Source organism: Stenella coeruleoalba (assembly GCF_951394435.1).
Source record: "Stenella coeruleoalba genome assembly, chromosome: 16".
In the NCBI taxonomy this organism is placed as follows: domain Eukaryota; kingdom Metazoa; phylum Chordata; class Mammalia; order Artiodactyla; family Delphinidae; genus Stenella; species Stenella coeruleoalba.
This window is the reverse complement of record NC_137162.1, coordinates 76632131-76653666: the sequence shown is the minus strand read 5'-3', so window position 1 is coordinate 76653666 and position 21536 is coordinate 76632131. Positions and strand designations below refer to the sequence as shown.

The 21536-nt window shown below is 35.3% G+C and overlaps 1 protein-coding gene across 3 annotated transcripts in view; it reads left to right on the top strand.

The window, feature by feature from the left end:
- RYR2 (ryanodine receptor 2) overlaps window positions 1-21536 on the top strand; it is a 719519-nt gene that overhangs the window by 355168 nt on the left and 342815 nt on the right. For all 3 annotated transcript variants that reach the window (XM_079900749.1, XM_079900747.1, XM_079900748.1), the window contains exons 15-17: window positions 7683-7866; window positions 10188-10323; window positions 20330-20425. In XM_079900749.1, the coding sequence (XP_079756875.1) occupies window positions 7683-7866; window positions 10188-10323; window positions 20330-20425 (416 nt within the window). The remainder of the gene's footprint in view (window positions 1-7682; window positions 7867-10187; window positions 10324-20329; window positions 20426-21536) is intronic.

Below are 21536 nucleotides of genomic sequence, written 5' to 3'. Positions count from 1 at the left end.
TGATGGTATGTCTTAAATGGCATTTTGTATGTTGATCGAGATAATGATAATTCATCATGGATGTGATTTGCTTTTGCACATTTGTTCTTTGCTCGAGACCAATCATATTTTTTTTTTAAAAAAGTAATGTCTGTGATTTGGAAGCTTAATTTTAGAATCTAACACTTGCTTAATTGATTAGATAGAGAACCAAACATGGGAAATTTGGATTCTGTGGTAAAAGTACTTCCTGAATTATATATTTGCTGCTTCATATTGAAATTCAGTTTTTGTTTGGGTTATTTGAATGCAATTCATTTATTATACTTATCTTGATAAAACAGGTTAGTTATATAACCTATATTTAGCTATAGTTAGCTCTCTGTATCCAAGGAGTTTGCATCTGTGGCTTCAACCAACCATGGATCAAAAATATTAGGAAAGAAATTCCAGAATGTTTCAAAAAGCAAAACTTGAATTTGAACCATGATGACAACTATTTACATAGCATTTACATTGTATTATGTAGGTTAGCGAGAGATGATATAAAGTATACAGGAGAGTATGTGTAGGTTATATGTAAATACTACATCATTTTATATAAGGGACTTGAGCATCCACAGATTTTGATATCTGAGAGAGGTCCTGGAACCAACCCCCAGTAGATACTGAGGGAGGGATGATCATTTAAAAAGATTATCTGATTCCCATTCTGATCTTTAATCTTTTTTTCTGTTTGCCTTGGGTCTAAATTTACTCTTCTTTTTTTTGGTTTCAGAGGATGAAGGCTGACATCATTGATTTGAGACCTTTCTTATGTCACTTAGTGCTAAAATATCTGTCCTTAGTGGCATCTCTCACTCTTTGTTGTGCTGTGTTTCAGTTTCCCTTTTAATTGCTTCTTTGACCAATAGGTTGTTCAGTTTCCAAATATTTGGGGTTCTCCAAAGATCTTTCTGTTACTGATTTCTAATTTAATATCACTGTGGTCAGAGAATATACTTTGTAAAACTTAATGCTTTTAAATTTATTGAGACATGTTTTATGGCCCAGGAAGATCCAAAAAGCAAAACCTGAATTTGCTGCATTCTGGGAACTGTTTATATACATAGCATTTCCATTGTATTTACCACTATTTACATAGTATTTACATTGTATTGTGTCCTATAAGTAATCTAGAGATGGTTTAAGGTGCACAGGAGGAGGTATGTAGGTTGCATGGAGAGACAGGCATGGCTACTCAGAGGCAGCCTGAACAAATTATAGCCCTTACTCTGTCGCTGAACCAGGAACAGTGTCACAACTCAGTCTAAGCACCAGTCCCTTTTCTGTTACCTTCATAGCCAAGGTCATACTAATCAACTCAATTACAAGTCCTCTCAGACATTTTCATAATGTTTTCTGTTAGTTGCTCTACCAGAATATGTTCTATCTTGGTAAATGTTCTGTGTGCACTGGAAAATAAATGTTGCATGTGCCCATTCTCCTTTCATTGGGTGGAGTGCTAAAGAATGTCAATTTGATCTAGACGGGTGATAGTGTTGTTTAGATCTTCTGCTTCCTTACTGATTTTCAGTCCGTATGTTTTATTCATTATTGAGAGAAGGGTATTGAAATCTGACTATAATTGGATTTTTCTGTTTCTCCTTGGCAGTTCTGTCATTTTTTTCTTCATGTATTTTGAAGCTCTGTTATTAGATTCATCAAAAAATTTAGGATATAATAAACTGACCCCTTTATTATGAAATCGCCTGTTTAAAATCCCTAGTGATATTCGCTATGACATCAACTTTGTATGATGTTAATACAGCATTTCTGCTCTCTTGTTTTCCTTGGTGTTAGCATTGTATATTAAAAAAAAACTTTTACTTTTGACTTACTATTGTCTTTAGAGTCAAAGTGCATTTCTTTTAGGCAGTATGTACTTGGGGTTTGATTTTTTATCCAATTTGGCGATCACCACCTTTTAATTGTGAAGTTTAGTCCATTTATATTCATATGATTATTGATATATAAGTTTGCCTGCCATCTTATTATTTGTTCAGTATTTGTCCCTTCTCATCTTTGTCCCTTTTCCTACTTTTTCTACCTTCTTTTGGGTTGAGAATTTTCTGCAATTCCATCTTCTTTTTTTGTTGGCTTGTTAGTTATAATTCCTTTTTTGGTTATTTTAGTTGTTGCTTAAGATGTTTAGCATACGACTTTAACTTACCACAGCCTACTTTCAGGTCAGTCTTTGTGATTTTTTGTCATACGTTTTGCTTTTATAGATGTTATAAACCCCACAGTACATTTTTATCATTTTTATTTAAGGTCAATTAGATTTCAAAGAGATTTAAATAATAACAAATGCACCTAATATTTTGTGCATATATTTACCATTTCAGGTGTTTTAATCTTTATTATTTTTTTGAGGATTTGCATTTCCTGTGGGTAGTTTATCTTTATTCCCAAAGTGCTTCTTTTAACATTTCTTATGGTGTAGGTCTCCTGGAGATGGAAACTTTGGCGACTGTATATCTGAAAATGTCCTATTTTACCTTCATTTTAAGTGATTTTTTTTCTGGGTTTAACATTCTAAGCTGACTTTTTTTTTTCTTTTGGTTCATTGATTTTTCTTCTTATTGATGATTATATTTTATTCTTCTTTACCTATCTGGTCATTTTTGTTTAGTTGTCAGACATTGTAAATTTGTTGGGTACTGGATATTTTTGTCTTCCTGTCAATATTTTTGAGTTTTTCTGGGAGGCGGTTAAGTTACTTGGTTAAGTTTGATTAACCAAGTCTTAACTAAGTCTTAATTGGTAAAGTTACTTGGTTAAGTTTGATTAACCAAGTCTTGATTAATTAAGTCTTGATTATTAAGTCTTAATTAAGTCTTGATTAACCAAGTCTTTGATTAATTAAGTCTTAATTGGTTAAGTTACTTGGTTAAATTTGATTAACCAAGTCTTAATTAAGTCTTAATTAATTAAGTCTTCTGGAATTTGCTTTTAGGATTTTTGGGGTGGGTGCAGATCCGTGTTAAATCTAGGGGTAATTATTCCCCACTCTTGAGGCAAGACCATCTGGTTACTCAACGTGATGCCCCATGAATTACAAGGGTTCCCAATCTGACTGATGGGAAGAGGCACCATTTCACATCCCGTGTGAGTATTGGTTACTATTTTCTCTAATTATTTCAGAAGGCTTTGTTCCCTGCCCTGGGTAGTTTTCTCACGTGTATGTGTTGATCAACCTTCTGCTGAATATTTGAGGGGGACCCTCTGTATTTCTCTAGAGTCCACTCCTGTGTAGCGGTCTCCTCTCTGGTACTGTGTCCTGCAAACTCTAGCAACCTTGGTCTCCCAGACTCTCAGCAATGTCTCCTCAACTCAGGGAGTCTTCTTTGCCTCGCCTGGGTTCCCATACCTGTGTCATAGCCTAGAAATTCTCCTAAAGCAAAGTGGAGCCATTGTAGGACTCACCTTGGTTGTTACCATATCTGTCCTTTATCTCTTGATGTCCAGTGTCTTGAAATGTGTTCTTCTCCAAATATTTTGTCTTGTGTTTTTTTTGGAGGGGGAGGAGGGTTGTTTCACTTTATCTTGGCTGAAAGCAACTCAGATGTAGTTGACACATGAAATTCGTATTTTGAGATGCGATTCCATGTTTCCCCTGGCAAATGTAGTCTAATCTTTGCTAGTTCTATATTGGTATTTTTTTTCTCCTTCAGATTTCTAATCACAAGCCCATCATCAAACTACCATCTTTTCCTGGTTATCCAGCATCTCCTTTTAAAAGTGTGTCTCTTTCCTGTGATCATGTAACAGATGCTATGGATGAAGATAATGAGTCTGTTTCTCTTTTTTACATTTAACTGACCTTAATTATGTATTAGTTTTTCAAAAATTAAATTTTAATTTAGCTTTATTTTTTTCTCTTTTCTTTCTAGAATACTCACCCGCTGGTTATATTATTTAATTCATCATTTTTATATATATTTCTATATATATGGATTTTACTTATGTGCTTGTTAATATTACTGAATTATTTGAATTCCTGAATTTATATAGCTTTAATATAGCTTAATGTAATTTAATATAGCTTCCTTAATATAGCTTAGAAACTTTGAAAAGTTTTACATAATTACAGAACATTGTAAAGGGTATGTTATTTTAAGTAACATAGTTTGATCCTTCTATCACATTCATAAAAGCACTAAAAGTATTTAAAACCTCAATATCTTTATAATATTTTAAAATATCCATATATTTTTCAAAGTAAAATTTTTTAGGTATTCATTTTATTAATGTAGATTTATATACTATTAAGAGACTCATTTAAAAAATGTAAACTCAGACCTTTCTTTTCTACTTCTTAGAGTGGAAGTTGAGATCGGTTTTGTTTTTGTTCATTTGTATTTTTCTTATGCAGCTTATTTTCTGTGACCCTTCTGGTCTCTCTCCCCAAGGTTAGGGTAGTGGTGGTGGTGGGGTGTGTGTGAGGGTGTGTGTGTGTTTGCATTTGTTTTCATGTATAGGGGAAAGGGTTCTATTGTTCTGCACTGTTTAAAAAAAAAAAAAAAGGTCTAGCTTTTTTTCCTCCAGGTATATTAATAAATGTATTCTTTAAAAAAATTTTTTTTAGTTTTTGAATTTATTTTTTATACAGCAGGTTCTTATTAGTTATCCATTTTATACACATTAGTGAATAAATGTATTCTTGAAGTAAATGGGATAAGGGAGGAATGTATGTTTGTAATGTGATTTAATCTTCAGATTATAAAATGTAGAGCTGGAATTCATGGCTTTAAGTTTTGTTGTGACATAGCATGCTTCTACCACCTTTGATTTCCCCTAATTATTTTTTTTCATTTTTTTGTCCTTGATAAATTAAGATGAAAAATGTCTCTTTATTGGAGAGTCCTAAAACTTAGACTCATTAACATTTTTTTGAACTTTTTATTTTATATTGGAATATAGCCAATTAACAATGTTGTGATAGTTTCAGGTGCACAGCAAAGTGACCCAACCACACATATACATGTATCCATTCTCCCTCAATCTCCCCTCCCATCCAGGCTGCCACATAACATTGAGCAGAGTTCCCTGTGCTGTACAGTAGGTCCTTGCTGGTTTTCCGTTTTAAATATAGCAGTGTGTACATGTCAATCCCAAACTCCCTAACTATCCCTTCCCCTCTGGTAACCATAAGTTCGTTCTCTAAGTCTGTGAATCTGTTTCTGTTTTGTAAATAAGTTCATCTGTATCATTTCTTTTTTAGATTCCACATATAAGGGATATCATATATTTCTCTTTCTCTGTCTTATTTCACTCAGTATGACAATCTCTAGGTCTATCCATGTTGCTGGAAATGGCATTATTTCATTCTTTTTAATGGCTGAGTAATATTCCATTGCATATATGTACCACATCTTCTTTATCCATTCCTCTGTCGATGGACATTTAGGTTGCCTCCATGTCTTGGCTATTGTAAACTGTGCTGCAATGAACACTGGGGTGCATGTATCCTTTTGGACCATGTTTTTCTCTAGATATATGCCCAGGAGTGGGATTGCAGGGTCATATGGTAGTTCTACTTTTAGATTTTTAAGGAACCTCCATACTGTTCTCCATAGTGGCTGTACCAATTTACATTCCCACCAACAGTGTAAGAGGGTGCCCTTCTCTCCACACCCTTTCCAGCATTCATTGTGTGTGGATTTTTTCATGATAGCCATTTTGGCTGGTGTGAGGTGATATCTCATTGTAGTTTTGACTTGCATTTCTCTAATAATTAGCAATATTGAACATCTTTTCAGTATGCCTCTTGGCCATCTGTATGTCTTCTTTGGAGAAATATCTATTTCGGTCTTCTGCCCATTTTTTGATTGGGTTGTTTGTTTTGACGATATTAAGTCTCATGAGCTGTTGGTAAATTTTGGAGACTAATCCGTTGTCGGTCATATCATTTACAAATATTTTCTCCCAATCTGTGGGTTGTCTTTTCATTTTGTTTATGATTTCCTTAGCTGTGCAAAAGGTTTTGAGTTTAATTAGGTCCCATTTGTTTAGTTTTTAAAATTTCCATTATGCTGGGAGACGGATTGAAAAAGATATGGCTGCAATATCATTAACAGTTTTAAGAGTCTTGGATAGCATTTTTCTGACAAGAGGCTTCTCCTGGAAAGCAATTGAATGGTTACATTTCTGATAGCAGATATATTCAACCTAATAACCTAAAAACTGACATTTGCTATTATTTCTCTTTAGGTTTGAAAATGTAGATATTATATTTGAATTACTTTTGAATTTTATTTACTTTTGCATGATGGGATTTGAATTTGACTTTGTTATATTTATCATTCAACTAGAATTAATGGGTTAAAATGTTTAGAACAGCACTGTTACATTGCATATGAGTATTCATTTTAGAAAGGGAGAAATAATTTTCTTCTGACAAGTCCTTTCTGTTGCTTTTTGGGCATAGAAGGCCTTGTAGAGATGGCAAGACAAGGTAATCGATGAATTTCATTGATGTACTTGATTTGGAATTACAGGTAGAAACTTTAAGATAGTCATGCAGTTTTACTATGTGAACTGTTTATAAAGCTGAAGTATAATATTCCAAAATTATTAGTACTATTTATGTAAATGATATATTTTAAATAATAGCATCATAAAGTTCAAAGATAAGCTAATTTTTCATTTATAAGGTTTTATTGTTTTTTAAAATAAAAATTGTAATGCAGTCAGATAACTAGAAAGAAATATTTCCTTGGAATAAAACATTGCCATATAATTTTGCCAACGCAGAGGGCAGAAAAGGAAGTATAATATTTATGCATCAAATTTTGTCATGACTAATAGGAATGTTACTATATCAACTATAGTATAGGCATTTTCCCATTCTTTTATGGTATCTGTTGGGTAGTTTTTTACTGAGCTTTTTATTTTGGAATAATTTTGATTTACAAACATTATGCTTTAAAGTGTTTCTTTCCAGATACATACAAAGCTATGAGTTTTAAAATTCAGAGTCTCAGAAGACCAACAAATTAACACATTTACATGCCAGTCATATGCTTTTCTTTAAAGGTTAGAAAATGCAAGTCGATGCTGTTTCTTAATCTACTTCTTAAATACATCTCTTTCAGACAATGGAAAAACATGTTAATATATTGTTTTCTGATTAATAAGTGAGTTTTCTAAATTATTATCATTGGGATATATCTTTAAATTGGCAGGAATTAGGCAGGATGGCAGTGAGTGTCAGTGATAGCATAGCAGTTAACGGTGTTTATGCCAAAAACAAAACAAAACAGAACAAGTAAATGTCAGAATTATGAGCCTAGGAAATTGCATCTCAAATGGTGAAGTATATACTGTTTTATAGTAAAATGAAAATCAGTTGGTTTCTAAGTATTTAGACCATTGGTTTTGTAGGCATTGGTTCTCCAGATCCTTTAGATTTTCTTCTAGATGAGTTTCTCTTGATACTGGTGTTTTAAATATAGAATTATATATACTTAACAGAATAGAACATTTCTCATTTGAATATATTCATTGTTTTTGTTTGAGGAAAATTAGGGCCTTTCTTATATGTTCCTTTTACAGGCATATAGGGAGAGAGAGTAAAGCGTTCAATCATCTATAGACTAAAAAAGAATAAACAAAATTGTGAATCACTGATGTGGAGAAACATTTGTTATTTATTTTAGGGGCCTTGATGCTCTCAGCAAAAAAGCGAAGGCTTCCACTGTAGACTTACCTATAGAGTCTGTAAGTCTAAGTCTGCAGGACCTGATTGGCTACTTCCACCCACCAGATGAGCACTTAGAGCATGAAGATAAGCAGAACAGATTACGAGCTCTAAAAAATCGGCAGAATCTCTTCCAGGAAGAGGTGAGTTTCTACCAATGATCGTTTCTTTTCTGTCGTTGTCTTGGGGAAACAACTTCTTGGTGGGGAAGATTCTCTATCTATTTGACATCTGCATTTTGAGATATACATGAGCAGGTGTACTACTGTACAAGGGAACGAGGGAACCAGGCCTTGGGGGAATCCTGCAACGGTTTTTATTTCTCTCTCAGTAAGTATTAATTTTAAAAGATGACACTCTTTGCTTCTCTGGCAAAAGACGTTTTATTTTACTCTCTGCTCAGCTTCCACTCTGATCATTGCTGCACAGTAGTTTGCTTCATGCTCGTTATATAAAAACAGACTCTCAAAAGCGTCTAAATGGATACAGGCTTTGGAAAGTACAAGGGTTTTCGAAGTGTTCAGCAGGTTCCTTGGGGCTCCTTGGAAATGCTTCAGGATCCACTGGAGCTTTGGGTTGGGGATGGAAGTTGCCTGGGAGAGGGCCACCTGGGAGGCAGGCTGCAGACTCCCTGCTTGGACAGAGCACCCCCATTTTTTCTCTTTGCATATGCTAAGATTCTATGTATGATTTTATTTTCCGGAAGTTCCCCTGCTAAAAAGAGCTCAAGTGCATATTTTATAGGCAGAATAACAGAAGGACCAAGTGACACATCTAATGGTCCTGATGCTAGTGTCCAAACTAGTACCATGTATTCAAGAATTTCCGTGGGAGGATGTCAGAGTTGAGCTGGCACATCAGGCCAGATCAGCAAGTCTTCCCATTCTTCTCAGTGCCCCCTGTATGTGGATTAATGCATTTTTCTGAGTGAAAGTATCTTTGTAAAAAGTATTTAAGAAAAAAGGTTAGTGGACATGGTTGAGTTCCCATAATTCCTAAATCTATGTTCTTCTAGTTTTAAAACTGTTTCCTAATTTTCCATCAAAAGCTGTTGAAACGTACATTAATTTTTGAGGATTTTTTTTTCACTGTGTAGAAAAGAAATGACCTATCTAGAGCTCACAATGGCATGAAAGCACAGGAAATGTCAACATAAACCTATAATAGCAACATGGAATCGTTTATTGGGATCATTTCTTTTTGTACATGCCAAACTGTTAGGTATACTGCACTTATTTAATATCTAGAAAAATAAAATGAAATATTGGGCTGTGAAATTTTGAAATATTGACTTGGATTAGTGTTTTTCTCAATTTCTCATATAAGACAGTCTGAATGGGAACCTAGAAATGTTCTTAGGGTCATAATGGCTCTTACATTCTTTGTGTGAAGTAAGTTAATTTAATTTGTCAACTCTTTATAGCTCTTCCTTTCATGGGCTTTGCCTCATTTTGACAACCTTGATCTAGAAAGCATAATTTGAAAAGTACACAGCTTCTTACAAAGTTCTGTAATGAATTTTTGATTTGCTTTAAAGATACGTTTTCATGAGCTTTTCTTTATTAATTTAGTATATCTTCAGTTTACTGTTAAAAAGGAATGATTGATGATGATGATGATGGTGTCCTCCCTAAAAGTAAGGATCTGCTCTTACGCTTTTGCAGGGTAGGGGAAAAAATCATTTTCCTCTACTCAGGTTCATTGGTTGGGGCCCTGCAGTTTAGACCGACCAAAGGCAGATGTACAAGAGAACAACAAATAGATTATTCATGTGTGCACCGTGTGTGTACATGGGAGTACTCAGTGATGGGTAACTCCAAGAAGTGGTTAGAACTCAGGTTTACATAGCATCTTAACACAAAGAATAATAAATTTGTAGGGAAGTGATAAGACGAAAGGAATTCTGAGCTTGGAGGGGCAACACATTGTGGGAAGGAAATATATGGGAGAAACTAGTGGACAGTAAGGGCTAGTTTGATGTGTAGATTAAACATCGTCTCAAGCATCCTCCTGCCCTTCCTGGTGGAACAGAGAAGGGTAGGGAATTTTTCATGTCCGCTTTTTCTCAACTGCCTTTAGCCCAAAATAATCCTTATGCCAAAGTGGCATATTTTGGGGTGGCACACTCTGAACCCTTTCACTTACGGTAGAATACTGTTATGATGGATTCGTCATTCTACTATTAAGCCTGGCAAATGTAAGTATGAAGTACATATTTTTATGTTGTTCTGCTTCTATTTGAGAATAGCACTCAGGATTTAAAAACCACTCGAGTCATTCAAGAACATTTTATTTCACATGCAAGTGTGTTTCTTCCTGTCCTTTGAGTAAATGAGCTCAATGTTCTTTATGATTAACAGACTTACTTTGCGCCAGGCTTTTTTTAAAAAAAAAACAACTTAGCATTTTTTTTTCCCTGTGAGCAGAATCGCAGTTTCTGATGGGGACTTTTCTACCCTTCCAGGGAATGATCAACCTTGTGCTCGAGTGTATAGACAGGCTGCACGTGTACAGCAGCGCTGCACACTTTGCGGATGTCGCTGGGAGAGAAGCCGGGGAATCTTGGAAATCGATTCTGAATTCTCTGTATGAGTTGCTGGGTAAGAAGTATGATTGGGCTTTCAAGGCACCTGACTTATGTCTATTTAACATGATCGTGTAACAGTTACAGCAGCTTTATAACATGCTTCTTAATTGAGGCTTTCAAGTTTTACTTTAGTTGCACTAAAGTCAATGATGTTTAGTATTTAAACCCATCTCTGAGCGTGACAGGTGGCCAGAGCAGTAGTTTTGCCTTTGGTTAAAGGGGGCGAGTCATCTAGGGTGGAGATCTGTATCTGCAACTTCTAGGTAACTTGGCATATGCTCAGCAAAAATCGCAGTGGTATGATGCATTCCTGTTCACGCTTTGCAGACATTCATAAGGTTGTTGGATGGCTTCAGTGTGATGATGTACGTCAGAGGCTTAACATTAGCATATTATTATTCTTATCATATATGCCCACTTCTTTTGGATACTTACGTTGTCATCTTCTCCCTCGTTAATATAGTCATGCTTTCTTCTTCCACTTCTGTTTTTGTTCTTGTTGTTTCTGCCTTTTAAATATGTCTTAGAAAAGGAACTTTAGTTGGAACTGTTGGATATAGAAAGGAAAGTTCTGGATTAGCTGATAGAAGGCCGTAGCATCATGATTATTGCAGATACACCCTCCTCTTGGTTTCCTCATCAGGAAGTGGAGGAACAAAGTTTCTTTCGTAGTTGCCTCCGGGCTGAAATGCTACATTCTGTTACTTCACCCATTCTTTGAACCCAGCATCACACACCTCATACATTGGTAGCCTCCATCTCTGGTGCATAGACGGTGCTCAGCAGATGTTTGAGATGTAAACACCTGAGACCGTGTTGCTAGCTGGCTATTGTGAGGTTTCTGGTTAATCTCTGTGCTTCCACTTCTTTTCTCCACCAGTCTTTATTTTAGACTCTGGGAAGCCCTCACACACTTCCTCATGCACTTTCATTGACTCTCTGATACTTGGTGTATAACTTGTTCTCGTCTTCGGAGTACTCAAGCCCCACGGCTGGTCTGTCCCTTCTTTTTCACCTGTGACTTCAGCCAATTTATCTCTAGTCATTCGGCATTATGTCCTGCCTGTCCTTACCTCCAATCCAGTACTATCCCTCCAGACTGTCTAGAATTATTTTATATCAGAGACTTGATATACAGAAAATACATATTTCTATTGAAAATATATGTTCTATATTAAGTATGTATGTATACAGCATATATTTCTTAAGTATATGCATTTATTTCCTTAATTCTTTACATCCCATTTGATTAAGGAAGGATTTAAGGGAGCTATTACTTAAAATTGACATCATTAGGACCCCCTAGAACTCACATCATAATAACCATATATGTCACTAAGAGAGCACACAGCGATTTCAGGCAGTGAATGCTTTGTGGCTTTCAAACTAATTTTTTCATGCAACGAAAGACATAAATTCTGAATGTACTTTCCACATGTATACACACACACACACACACACACACACACACACACACACACACACACACACACACACACACACACACACACGCTTAACCTTAACTTCTATAGTTTCACACTGCTATTCCTCAGAGGGTTTTTGTTAATCCCCTACCCCCGTGTATGTGTGTGTGCGTGCGAGTATGTATGTGTGTGTTTATATATGTATTATATATATATATGAGGCAAAACACTTGAGATATATATATACATACATATATATATCTCTCTTCAGAAAAGCTTCCTTTTCTCTTTTATCTGTTTTCTCAAATATCTTTCCTCTTAATCGCTTGTATAGTCTCCTGAAGGGGCGTCCTTGGTAACAGAGACTGCTTGGAGTCCAATGGACCTGGGTTTTGATAGAAACTTTATCCATTCATCAAAGATTAATTGAGTGTCTGCTAGGGGATATGCCGTAATCTGGGCAATGAGGTGCAGTTGTTAGCAGGATGTAGTCCCTGCTCTCATGAAGCTTATGGTTGAGTAAGAAAGACAGGTGGTGTAAATAGCAAAGCTAGCCACAGTGCTGTACAGTTATTGCCTCAACCATCTCAGTACATGTTACTGTTAAATCATGTTAGTAAGTGATTAGTAAAAGACTGATAAATTTGACTACATGAAAATTAAAACTTTTAGGATAAATAATATCATTACAAAATAAAAAACAGATGGGAATTTTGTAAAATATTCAATCTATATGAAAGACAAAGGCCTAGTTTGTGTAATATACAGAGTTTTCATAAATGTATAAGAAAAGGGAATATCGCCTAATAGAAAAACAGACAACAGATGGCAATGGGTAGTTCACAGAACAATTAATAAAATAATAAAAGATTCTCAACATGGCAAATAAAGAAATGGAACTTAAACTAATAAGTAGAGATCATATTTCACTTATTAGATTGGCACAGACAAAAAAATGGTAATACCCATCATTGGTGAAAATGTTGCGAAGCATCTTCTTGGTGGGAGTATAAACTGATGAAATTCAAGAAAACCAAACAAACCTTGGTCAACAATACACGTAAAACTTTAAATGTATATATCCTTTTACTCTCAGAATTTCTACTTTAAGAAGTGTATTCTAGGGATATATTTGTGCAACTGTGGAAAGGATGTCCACTGAAAAATTGTTTATAAGTAGCATAAAATTGAAAACAATTTTTCTATCAACAGGGGATTGGTTACATAAGTAATAGTATACCTATAGAGTGTAAAACTGTGTTTTTGAAAATTGAGATAAGTATACCATTGGAAAACTGTATGAAACAGGCTCGGTTTCTGGTCTTTTTAGTATGACAATCTAGGATATGGGGTTAAGGGGAAAAAAAAGGCAAGATGCTTACTGTATGCATAGATAGATTCCAGCTGCATAAAATTAAAAGTAGGTAGAGACATATACATTCTTGTATATATATTGGACATTTCTGAAAGGATGCACAGAAAGCTGTTAGGTGGCTGCTTCTTGGGGGAGAGATCTTTTATTTTTCTGTGTGTTCTAATGAACATTTACTCTTAACCTATTTACATGTATTACTTTTAGAATTAAAAAAATAGGTAACAGAAATGTATAATGCTAGATAATTGATAATGAAAGGAAAAGTTAATATATTCATTCCAGTTGAGTTAAAAAATAGAATGTGTCAGCACATATAAAGAGAATCTTTCAATATATACATGGTAGTTTTAATAATGGTTGTTTCAGGTGAATAGAATTATGAGAGATTTTGTGGCTGAAATGTTCCTTTGACCACGCTTGATAATCTGTTTTTATTGTAGTGAGCACTGATTTCATGCTCAGGAAAAAAGTAGTGAATAAAATCTTACGTTGACTGAAGAACCATCTGACACCAGTAGTTTGTATTGAAGTGGGTGTAATCATAAGATAGGTAGACATGTGTACGTAAGTGTATATTTCACCTGGGCTGGAGAAGTCTCAGATCGGCAGTACTTGGAGTTCAATGTGATATTTATATCTCATTGCCCCTCTTTACTCCGCTATCAGAAAGTTTGCTCCAAGTATCATTAACTTCAAATGTATTAAGCCTCCTCCCGATTCTTGCAAAAAGGTAGACAGTAGGTTCTTTCATGAGGTTATGTGTGAAATAAACCTTCTTCTTTTACTTCAGCAGGTTTCTTTAGCATGGAGAGAAAAAAGAAGGTGGGAATGATAATCTGTAACAATTTAAAAATTTGACGTGGATATAGTTAATATGTGTTTAAGTGGAGAAGGACAAAGGCAGACTTATGAGCCTGCCATCTGGAAGACCTAAGGATCTCATAGACACCGATGTTCATAGTTTGAAACGCATCGCTGAGGCATGCTTTCATACATCTTTTCTGACATCCACACAATTAATCTACAGGTGGCTTGCGAGCCAGGATGATTTTCTAAAGATGTCCCGAGAAATGCTCTTTGGCAAATTCTCCCTACGATTACTCATGTTATGAAACTTCGAAGTATGAAACAAACAGGATAGACCGCTACTCTTTTAGGATGGGAGAAGTTACCAGTTTCTGAGTCCTTAATAGAATTGGCACGAGACAGATTAACAGGAGAAAAAGAAATAGATTTTAATTCATGCCCATGGAGGTCATAGAAATGAGACCTAAGAAGTGGCCAGAGCAGGCAGCTTCTATACCTTTTAGACAAAGAAACAATAAATTTGTGAGGAATTGACAGGACAAAGAAACTTGGGTTTTGAGTGCCCAACTGATGAAGAATCTAAGCAGAGTTTGGGCTTTGGGTTGTCAATTATAGAAGTAACAGGGTTTGTTTACAAAGGTTTCTTGACCCAGACTCCCTGTTTCTGGTGGTAAACTTGTCCTTATACCTCCAGATGCAGGAAATGTAAATGAATCTTTCATGTGAGAGATTTATTTCCTGCTTTCAGGGAGACAGAAAGGAGGGTCAGAGTGTCCCTCTTGCTTTGGCCATTTCTTAAGTAGCTTTAATTCAAAATACTCAATATGCTATAGAGGCACATTTTGGGGCAGCCTACTCTGGGAACCCACAGACTACACTCTTAAATTCTTCAACAACATTCTGAGGGTTTTGTTTTTGTTTTTGTTTTTTATGGTTTTCAAGATTTAGAAGTGTTCACTTGTCCATCTGAATATTATAAATACCTTTCTGGATTATAGTTCTGTTGCCTCCTCATTTGTCTGTACTGTTTAAGGTCTATTCACTTAGTATCTCTAGGCTTTGAAAGTAAACTCCAACAAGAAACATAGTTTTATTTCCTGTGTGTCTCCAGCACCTAGAACAGTGCCTGATACAAAGCAGGTAATCAGTATTTGTTGAATAAATTTTAAAAGTGAGCGTTATCTTGGAAGTCCTTCTATCTCAGTCCATCTGTAATTTTCTGATTCTGGTAGTATTTTGAGAAATTTTGAGTCAGAGTTTAAAAGACAAAAGCATGAAGACATGGGGATGTTATACTAGTAAGAAATACAGAATAGACTATCTTTAACAGTAATGATTTTTCAATTAAGTGCCTATATTACTTGCATTTCGTATTCTGATAGATAAAAGTTTAAGGATTTAATGAGTTGCTCAACACCAAAAGAAGTTTGGTTCACTGAACTAGCGCTGCCATCATATATGCGCTTAGTTCAGAATTTGTTTATAGTATTTAAATTGGGACTTGCCTGGTGGTGCAGTGGTTAAGAATCCGCCTGCCAACGCAGGAGACACGGGTTCGAGTCCTGGTCTGGGAAGATCCCACATGCTGTAGAGCAACTAAGCCTGTGCGCGACAACCACGGAGCCTGTGCTCTAGAGCCTGCAAGCCACAACTACTGAGCCCATGCACCACAACTACTGAAGCCCACGTGCCTAGAACCTGTGCTCCACAACAAGAGAAGCCACTGCAATGAGAAGCCCGCGCACCACATCGAAGAGTAGCCCCTGCTCACCACAACTAAAGAAAGCCCTGCATGCAGCAGTGAAGACCCAATGCGGCCATAAATAAATAAGTTTATTTAAAAAAATATATAAATAAATTTTGCACTTAAGACCGATGTTATTCCGTAAGAGACTGGATACTATTTATTCCTTAAGAAATAACATACCTTCTAAGTTTCAGGCAATGTGCAAAAGTGTAATAAGACAGAGTGTCAGTTCTAAAGGAGCTTAGAATATGCTAGAAAAAGACCTGCAAACCATTGTGTTATATTCACACTTTATTCAAGCTTATATTTGCAGGGCCAACCATAGTGCCTGATGCATTAACGTTAATATTTCTTAAATAAATGAGGAAAAATAGTATGGCAGGTGAAAGGTCTTAACTTTCTTCCAGGCCAATTAGGCAGCAATAACAGAGTATTTTAAGGTATAGCATGCATGAAACGACATTTGTCTTGAGTTTGTTTCTGTACATTGAGGTACAATGTAAAGTTGCCATTGTTCTTTGGCCATGAGAGTGGCGCTCCGAGCCATCTGATAGCTACTACCACTGTCAGTATGAATGGCATTGTTTTCCTTTCTCTTTTTAAAAAGAAAGTAACTTTATTGTGTCCTTTAACTTAAAAATGAATATACATCTTCATGATAAAAAAAACTTAGATAATTGACCAAAAAAAGAAGGTAGAAACGACTTTTAAATGTAACCACCCATTTTGGTGTATAACCTTTAAAAAATATTTCTTTGACTCTAAATAGAACATTAAGTACACATAAAACATTTCACACACCCACGTACATACATAAACAATAGCAAATTCCTGCTAGTGGACATTAGCTGTGGCCTGATCCCCTGAAGGTTTAGTTGACTTTGGTCCACGTTCCAGTTTCATGGACTGGGGCGGACTTAAGATTTCCCTTTGATGTCTGTACACTTAGGGGCATTATTTGGTTACACTGTCTCCCACTTGCATGCTTTTTCCTTATTATCTGATGTTTCTCTGAGGTTACATAATATCTTGCTGCAGACCGTCACCTCCTCACTGGTTCGTACAAACTTCCATTCTTATCCAGCCTTTGTGAGTTATTTGTTTGCTTGTTAATTTATTTTACAGAATTTATTGTGGCTTCAGAGGGTCCCTGTGCAGAATCGTATCACAGAGGGTGACCCTTTTTCCTCCCAGCTCCATTCATTCCTTCCCCCCACCCCCCATTTTAGAATAAGAAAATTTCCCCTTTTGACCCGGGGAGAGCTCTCCCACCCTTGTCAATGTTCCTCAAGGTCTGTTTCTATCCAGCAACTTATCATGATCTATTTCTCAAAAAGCTCTCATTCTCTAAGAAATATTCTAAAAAACTCAATTTCTCCATTCTGTGCACGTGCATATCGAGTATATCCATTTACTTCACCAAAATGGGATCGCAGTCTCAGTATTCTTTTATAGCATTTGTTTCCACTGACTTCTGTACTGTGGACATCTTTCCTCGGCAGTGACTGTAAACCTTCATCAGGCTTTAGTGGATGTACTCCACCCTACTGAAGGGATGTGTCATCATTTATTTAGCCCACACTCAAGCTGTTTCCAGTGCTTTGCTATTATAAATAGTGTTAGAATGAGCTTTCTTGTATTTCTCTGTATATTTTTCCATTACTTTAGAAACTCAGCTGATTTTTTCATGGGTAACTTGCTGAATTATAATAAGTCACACACTCTGTTTATTTGGGAAACATACTCTGCACGTGCACACACATGCACACATATTCATAATGCTCAGGAGGCATTCTGTTTGACTGAGTTCAATTTTCTTTTGATTAGAAGTACATACAGAGTCTATTGAGATCATCTGTTTCATGTGACTTATGAACAGATTTCCTAATACATTTCTGTCTTACTGGAGTATTGAAGCCCCACTTGAGTTAATGCTAATGCACTGCTGAATATGGTTTGTAAATACCATCCTTGTTTAAGACTTTGGGATCTGCTTTCATAGGTAAGAAAGAGTTCCCTCTAGTTTTCCTTTTGTTAAAAATTTTTTATTGGAGTCTAGTTGATTTAAAATGTTGTGTTAGTTTCTGCTGTACAGCAAAGTGAATCAGTTATACATATACATATATTCCCTCTTTTTTAGAGTCTTTTCCCATTCCCTCTAGTTTTCTTATATGCATACTGTCTTTGGTAGGCACTGATACCAAAGTTATACTGTCTTTGTAAAAAAGTAGGGAGGTTTTCTTTCTTTACTTTGGAACAGTTTATTATAGAAATGACTTAATTCTTGAATGTAAAAAAAAAAGGTTTTGGTCTTTGACATACTTCTCAATATTACTCGTGGTTTGTTACTCTGTTTAGATTTTCTTCTTTGGTCAATTCTGGTGAAAAAAGATATATTTGGAGGCCATCCTCTTTCCTAAATGTTCAAAAATTCCAGTACAGAGATACATAAAGTGGCTGTGTTTATAATTCCTTTTTCTTCTTAACTTTGTTCTTTTTCTCTTTTCTTCTTGACTAATGTCGTTGGTATTTAGCTTATATTTAAAAAAAGAATCCTTGACCATATTGATCAATCATATTTCAATTTATTACATTGATCACTTCTACTATTTCTAACATATTAATTTCTGCTTTTATTGCTCTCTGTTTTTCCTATTCTAATATTTTTGATATTCTTTTTGTATATTTTGAAAGGAGTGTTTAGTTAACATTTTTCACCCTGTTACTTAGCGATTAAAGTGTTTAGTTTATTTTTCCTTAAGTACAGTTTTGACCATCGACCATTGATTGTATAAGGTAGCATTGCTATTTTTGATGTTTACTAGATATTCTAAAATTGTGGTATTGATTTCCTCATTGACTAAAAAATTATTTAGGAGAGAGTTTAAATTCTTATGTAGGTTTTATTTTTGTTTCTGCTTTTCTTACTAATTTCGTATTTCGTTACATTGTTGTCAGAGAACATAGTCTGTACACCATTTCTGTTTGTAGTAAGTTTAATGAAGTTTTCTTTGTGGCTTACTGTATGATTTTCTTAAACGTTCCATGGTTTATTAAAAGGGTTTATTTGTGTGTTATTAGTTTCTTCAAGAATTACCTTATCTCTAACATTTGACCTCTAGAAAATAGTTAATATCTTCAATTTTAAAAACCAGAAGTCAAAATTAAAGGAGTGGGTTAAATTTTAAACAAATGAAACTCTACAAAGGTTCAAAATCTTCACCGTATACTTTCCCCCAGTTGCTGCTGTTCTACAGATGTTCCTACAGGTTAAAATTAGAAGTCCCACTGAGCATATAGGACTCCTCATTCCTTTACTACACCTCATCCTTGACACACTTGTCCCTCTGTGTGTGTGTGTGTGTGTGTGTGTGTGTGTAGCTGGTTCTTCTTGGTCCCAGAGCTGGAAGAGAGCCTAAGTAATTGACTACATCACGTTGTAATATTTGTACAAATGTTATGGGGGCTCCATTCACAAAAGAGCTTTTCTTATGCAGTTGCAAGAACTGAAGCCTTCCTGTCTTTTCTGTCGTTATTTCTTTTCTTACTTTCAGGCCAGGTAACAACTTTTTGGGGGAGGAAAGAGGAAATGTGAAGGAAGTCTTTAAGTTTAATTGAACTCTGTTGCTACAGGGTCTCCTTTGTTTTGCTCTTAACAAGGAGATGAACAGGTGGTATTCTCAAACTTCAGTTCTTCAGACTGTTTCCTAGCACTACCAGATTTTAAATAGTGATTTTTCTTATAGCAACATCTTTTTCACATTAAACATATTTTTTATATAAAAATCTCATCAGCCCTTTATAAAGTTATACAGTTTCTGAACAATCTTATGGGTATAAGAGTAGAATTTACATAAAATATTTACCACATTTGCTTTGAAAGAAGTGAATGATTTAGAAACAATAAAAGTTTTAAATTGAGTATATCAGTTGGGTTGAAAGAGATCCTAAGGGTCACATAGGAATTTCACGTAAGATGGGTTATTTGGTCAAAGAAGTGTAGAAAAACACTAGGTTAAGCAAAGTTAGAATAGATGACTTTATTGCAGGGGTTAGTTCTTAGAGTCTTTAATGTGCATTGTGAATCTCTAAATGGAAAGAAGAGATACAGGGGGAAAAATGGTTTTCAAACTTACTAGCCCTCTGCCCTGCCACCCTCTTTTTCCTGTAACGTTTAATGATATCTCTTTGCATGTCTGTTATAGTTACCAGTTCTATCTCCTAGTATTTTGTGCCACATTTTCTGGTAAACTGATGTTATCTTAACTTCTTCATTATATAGGTGAGAAAATTGAGCTCTAGGGAAATTAAATAATTTAGTCTTACAGCTAATTAAAAGAAAGGAGTATTAGAATCCAAGTGAGGAAACTCCCAGGACACTGGTTTTTCCATTACCCTTCATTATGACTTTCCAATATGAAATGTTACTTTCTCAAAATATAGTCCTTCTAATAAGCAGTGTTTTTTTCAGTCTCCATGAATAAATATCAATTCCTTTTTTAATGTCTCAATTTTTGTGTATGTATATATGTGTGTATTTGTATGCGTTTTAGGTATAAAATAAAGGTATTTTGTTTTCGAGCCAACATTTTATGGCTACTATTAGCTTACTTTGGTTTTGAACTAGAAAATCACGTAACTGTGAAATCTGCTTTCTGTTTTGCAGCGGCTCTAATTAGAGGAAATCGTAAAAACTGTGCTCAATTTTCTGGCTCCCTCGACTGGTTAATCAGCCGATTGGAAAGACTGGAAGCTTCTTCTGGTATGTTTTCCACTATCTCCTTTTTATGATATATTTTTCCTGTTTTTTTTTTTTTTTCTATTTTATGTCCCTTAAGACAATAAAAACTGAGATTCAGTGCAATGTAAACGTTTTCCTTTTACTAGGTTAGAAAGTTTTCTGATTGCTAAAATCATTGGTATTTTCATTAGTTATTTCTGAAAAGCAGTCTAACCGTATCTTCATGTACATTTAAAAAAGAATGAAGTTCGGAAAGCCACTGAAGAGCCAGAATTCCCATTACTTTTCAAATCAATCATTCCTGATGTACTAATACATTAGTACATTACAGTACCATACAGGTAAAAGGATTGGTTTGGGTGAATTGTTTTTGTTCTTTAAGTGAATTGAATTTGAAAAAAAAGGATTGGTTTGGAATTCACATTTTTAACTTGTCTTCAAATGATTATGTGGACAGGTTTGGAAAACAAATTAGTTTTCCAAATCATGGAGCACAATAGTTTATTTTAAAGGGATTTAATAAATACCAATAAACAGTCTGCATCATTGTAGAATAGCTAAAGGCAATAAATCTGATACGTCTGTCTCTTACAATATGTTACTTTTATGTTGTTGTGGAGATGCACCTGTGCTTACCAGGCCTGCCTGAACTCCGGCACCGCAGATTGCCTCAGGGACCCCCCAAACTGAATCTATTGCTCCTCCATCTGTTTGCCTAGTGTCCCGTTAGCTGCCCTTCTATAGCACTACTGCCCATTTCTGTTATTTATTTTTCCTCTCCATCTCCTACATTAGTAGTGAACTCCTTGAAGGTAGGGCCTCGGTTTTATTGATCTTTGTATTCTCTGGACCTGCCATACCATCTGGCAGTTAGTAGGGGCTTAATAGTATTTGTTGATGGAATGAATGACAGTTTGAATTCACTTAATTATATACCTGTCAAGACAGAAATAATGCCATGACTTTTCATGAAGACCCATTCAGGGACAGGTTTGTTGGAATTAAATGGATAGAGAGGTAGAAGAACAGATAGCTATGGTCAAAGGAGGTTACTTTTAAGTCACAGAGTGAAATTTCAAAGTTTAAGATTCAGGAACTTAAATCTAGGTTAAGAGAAATTTGAGTAACAATG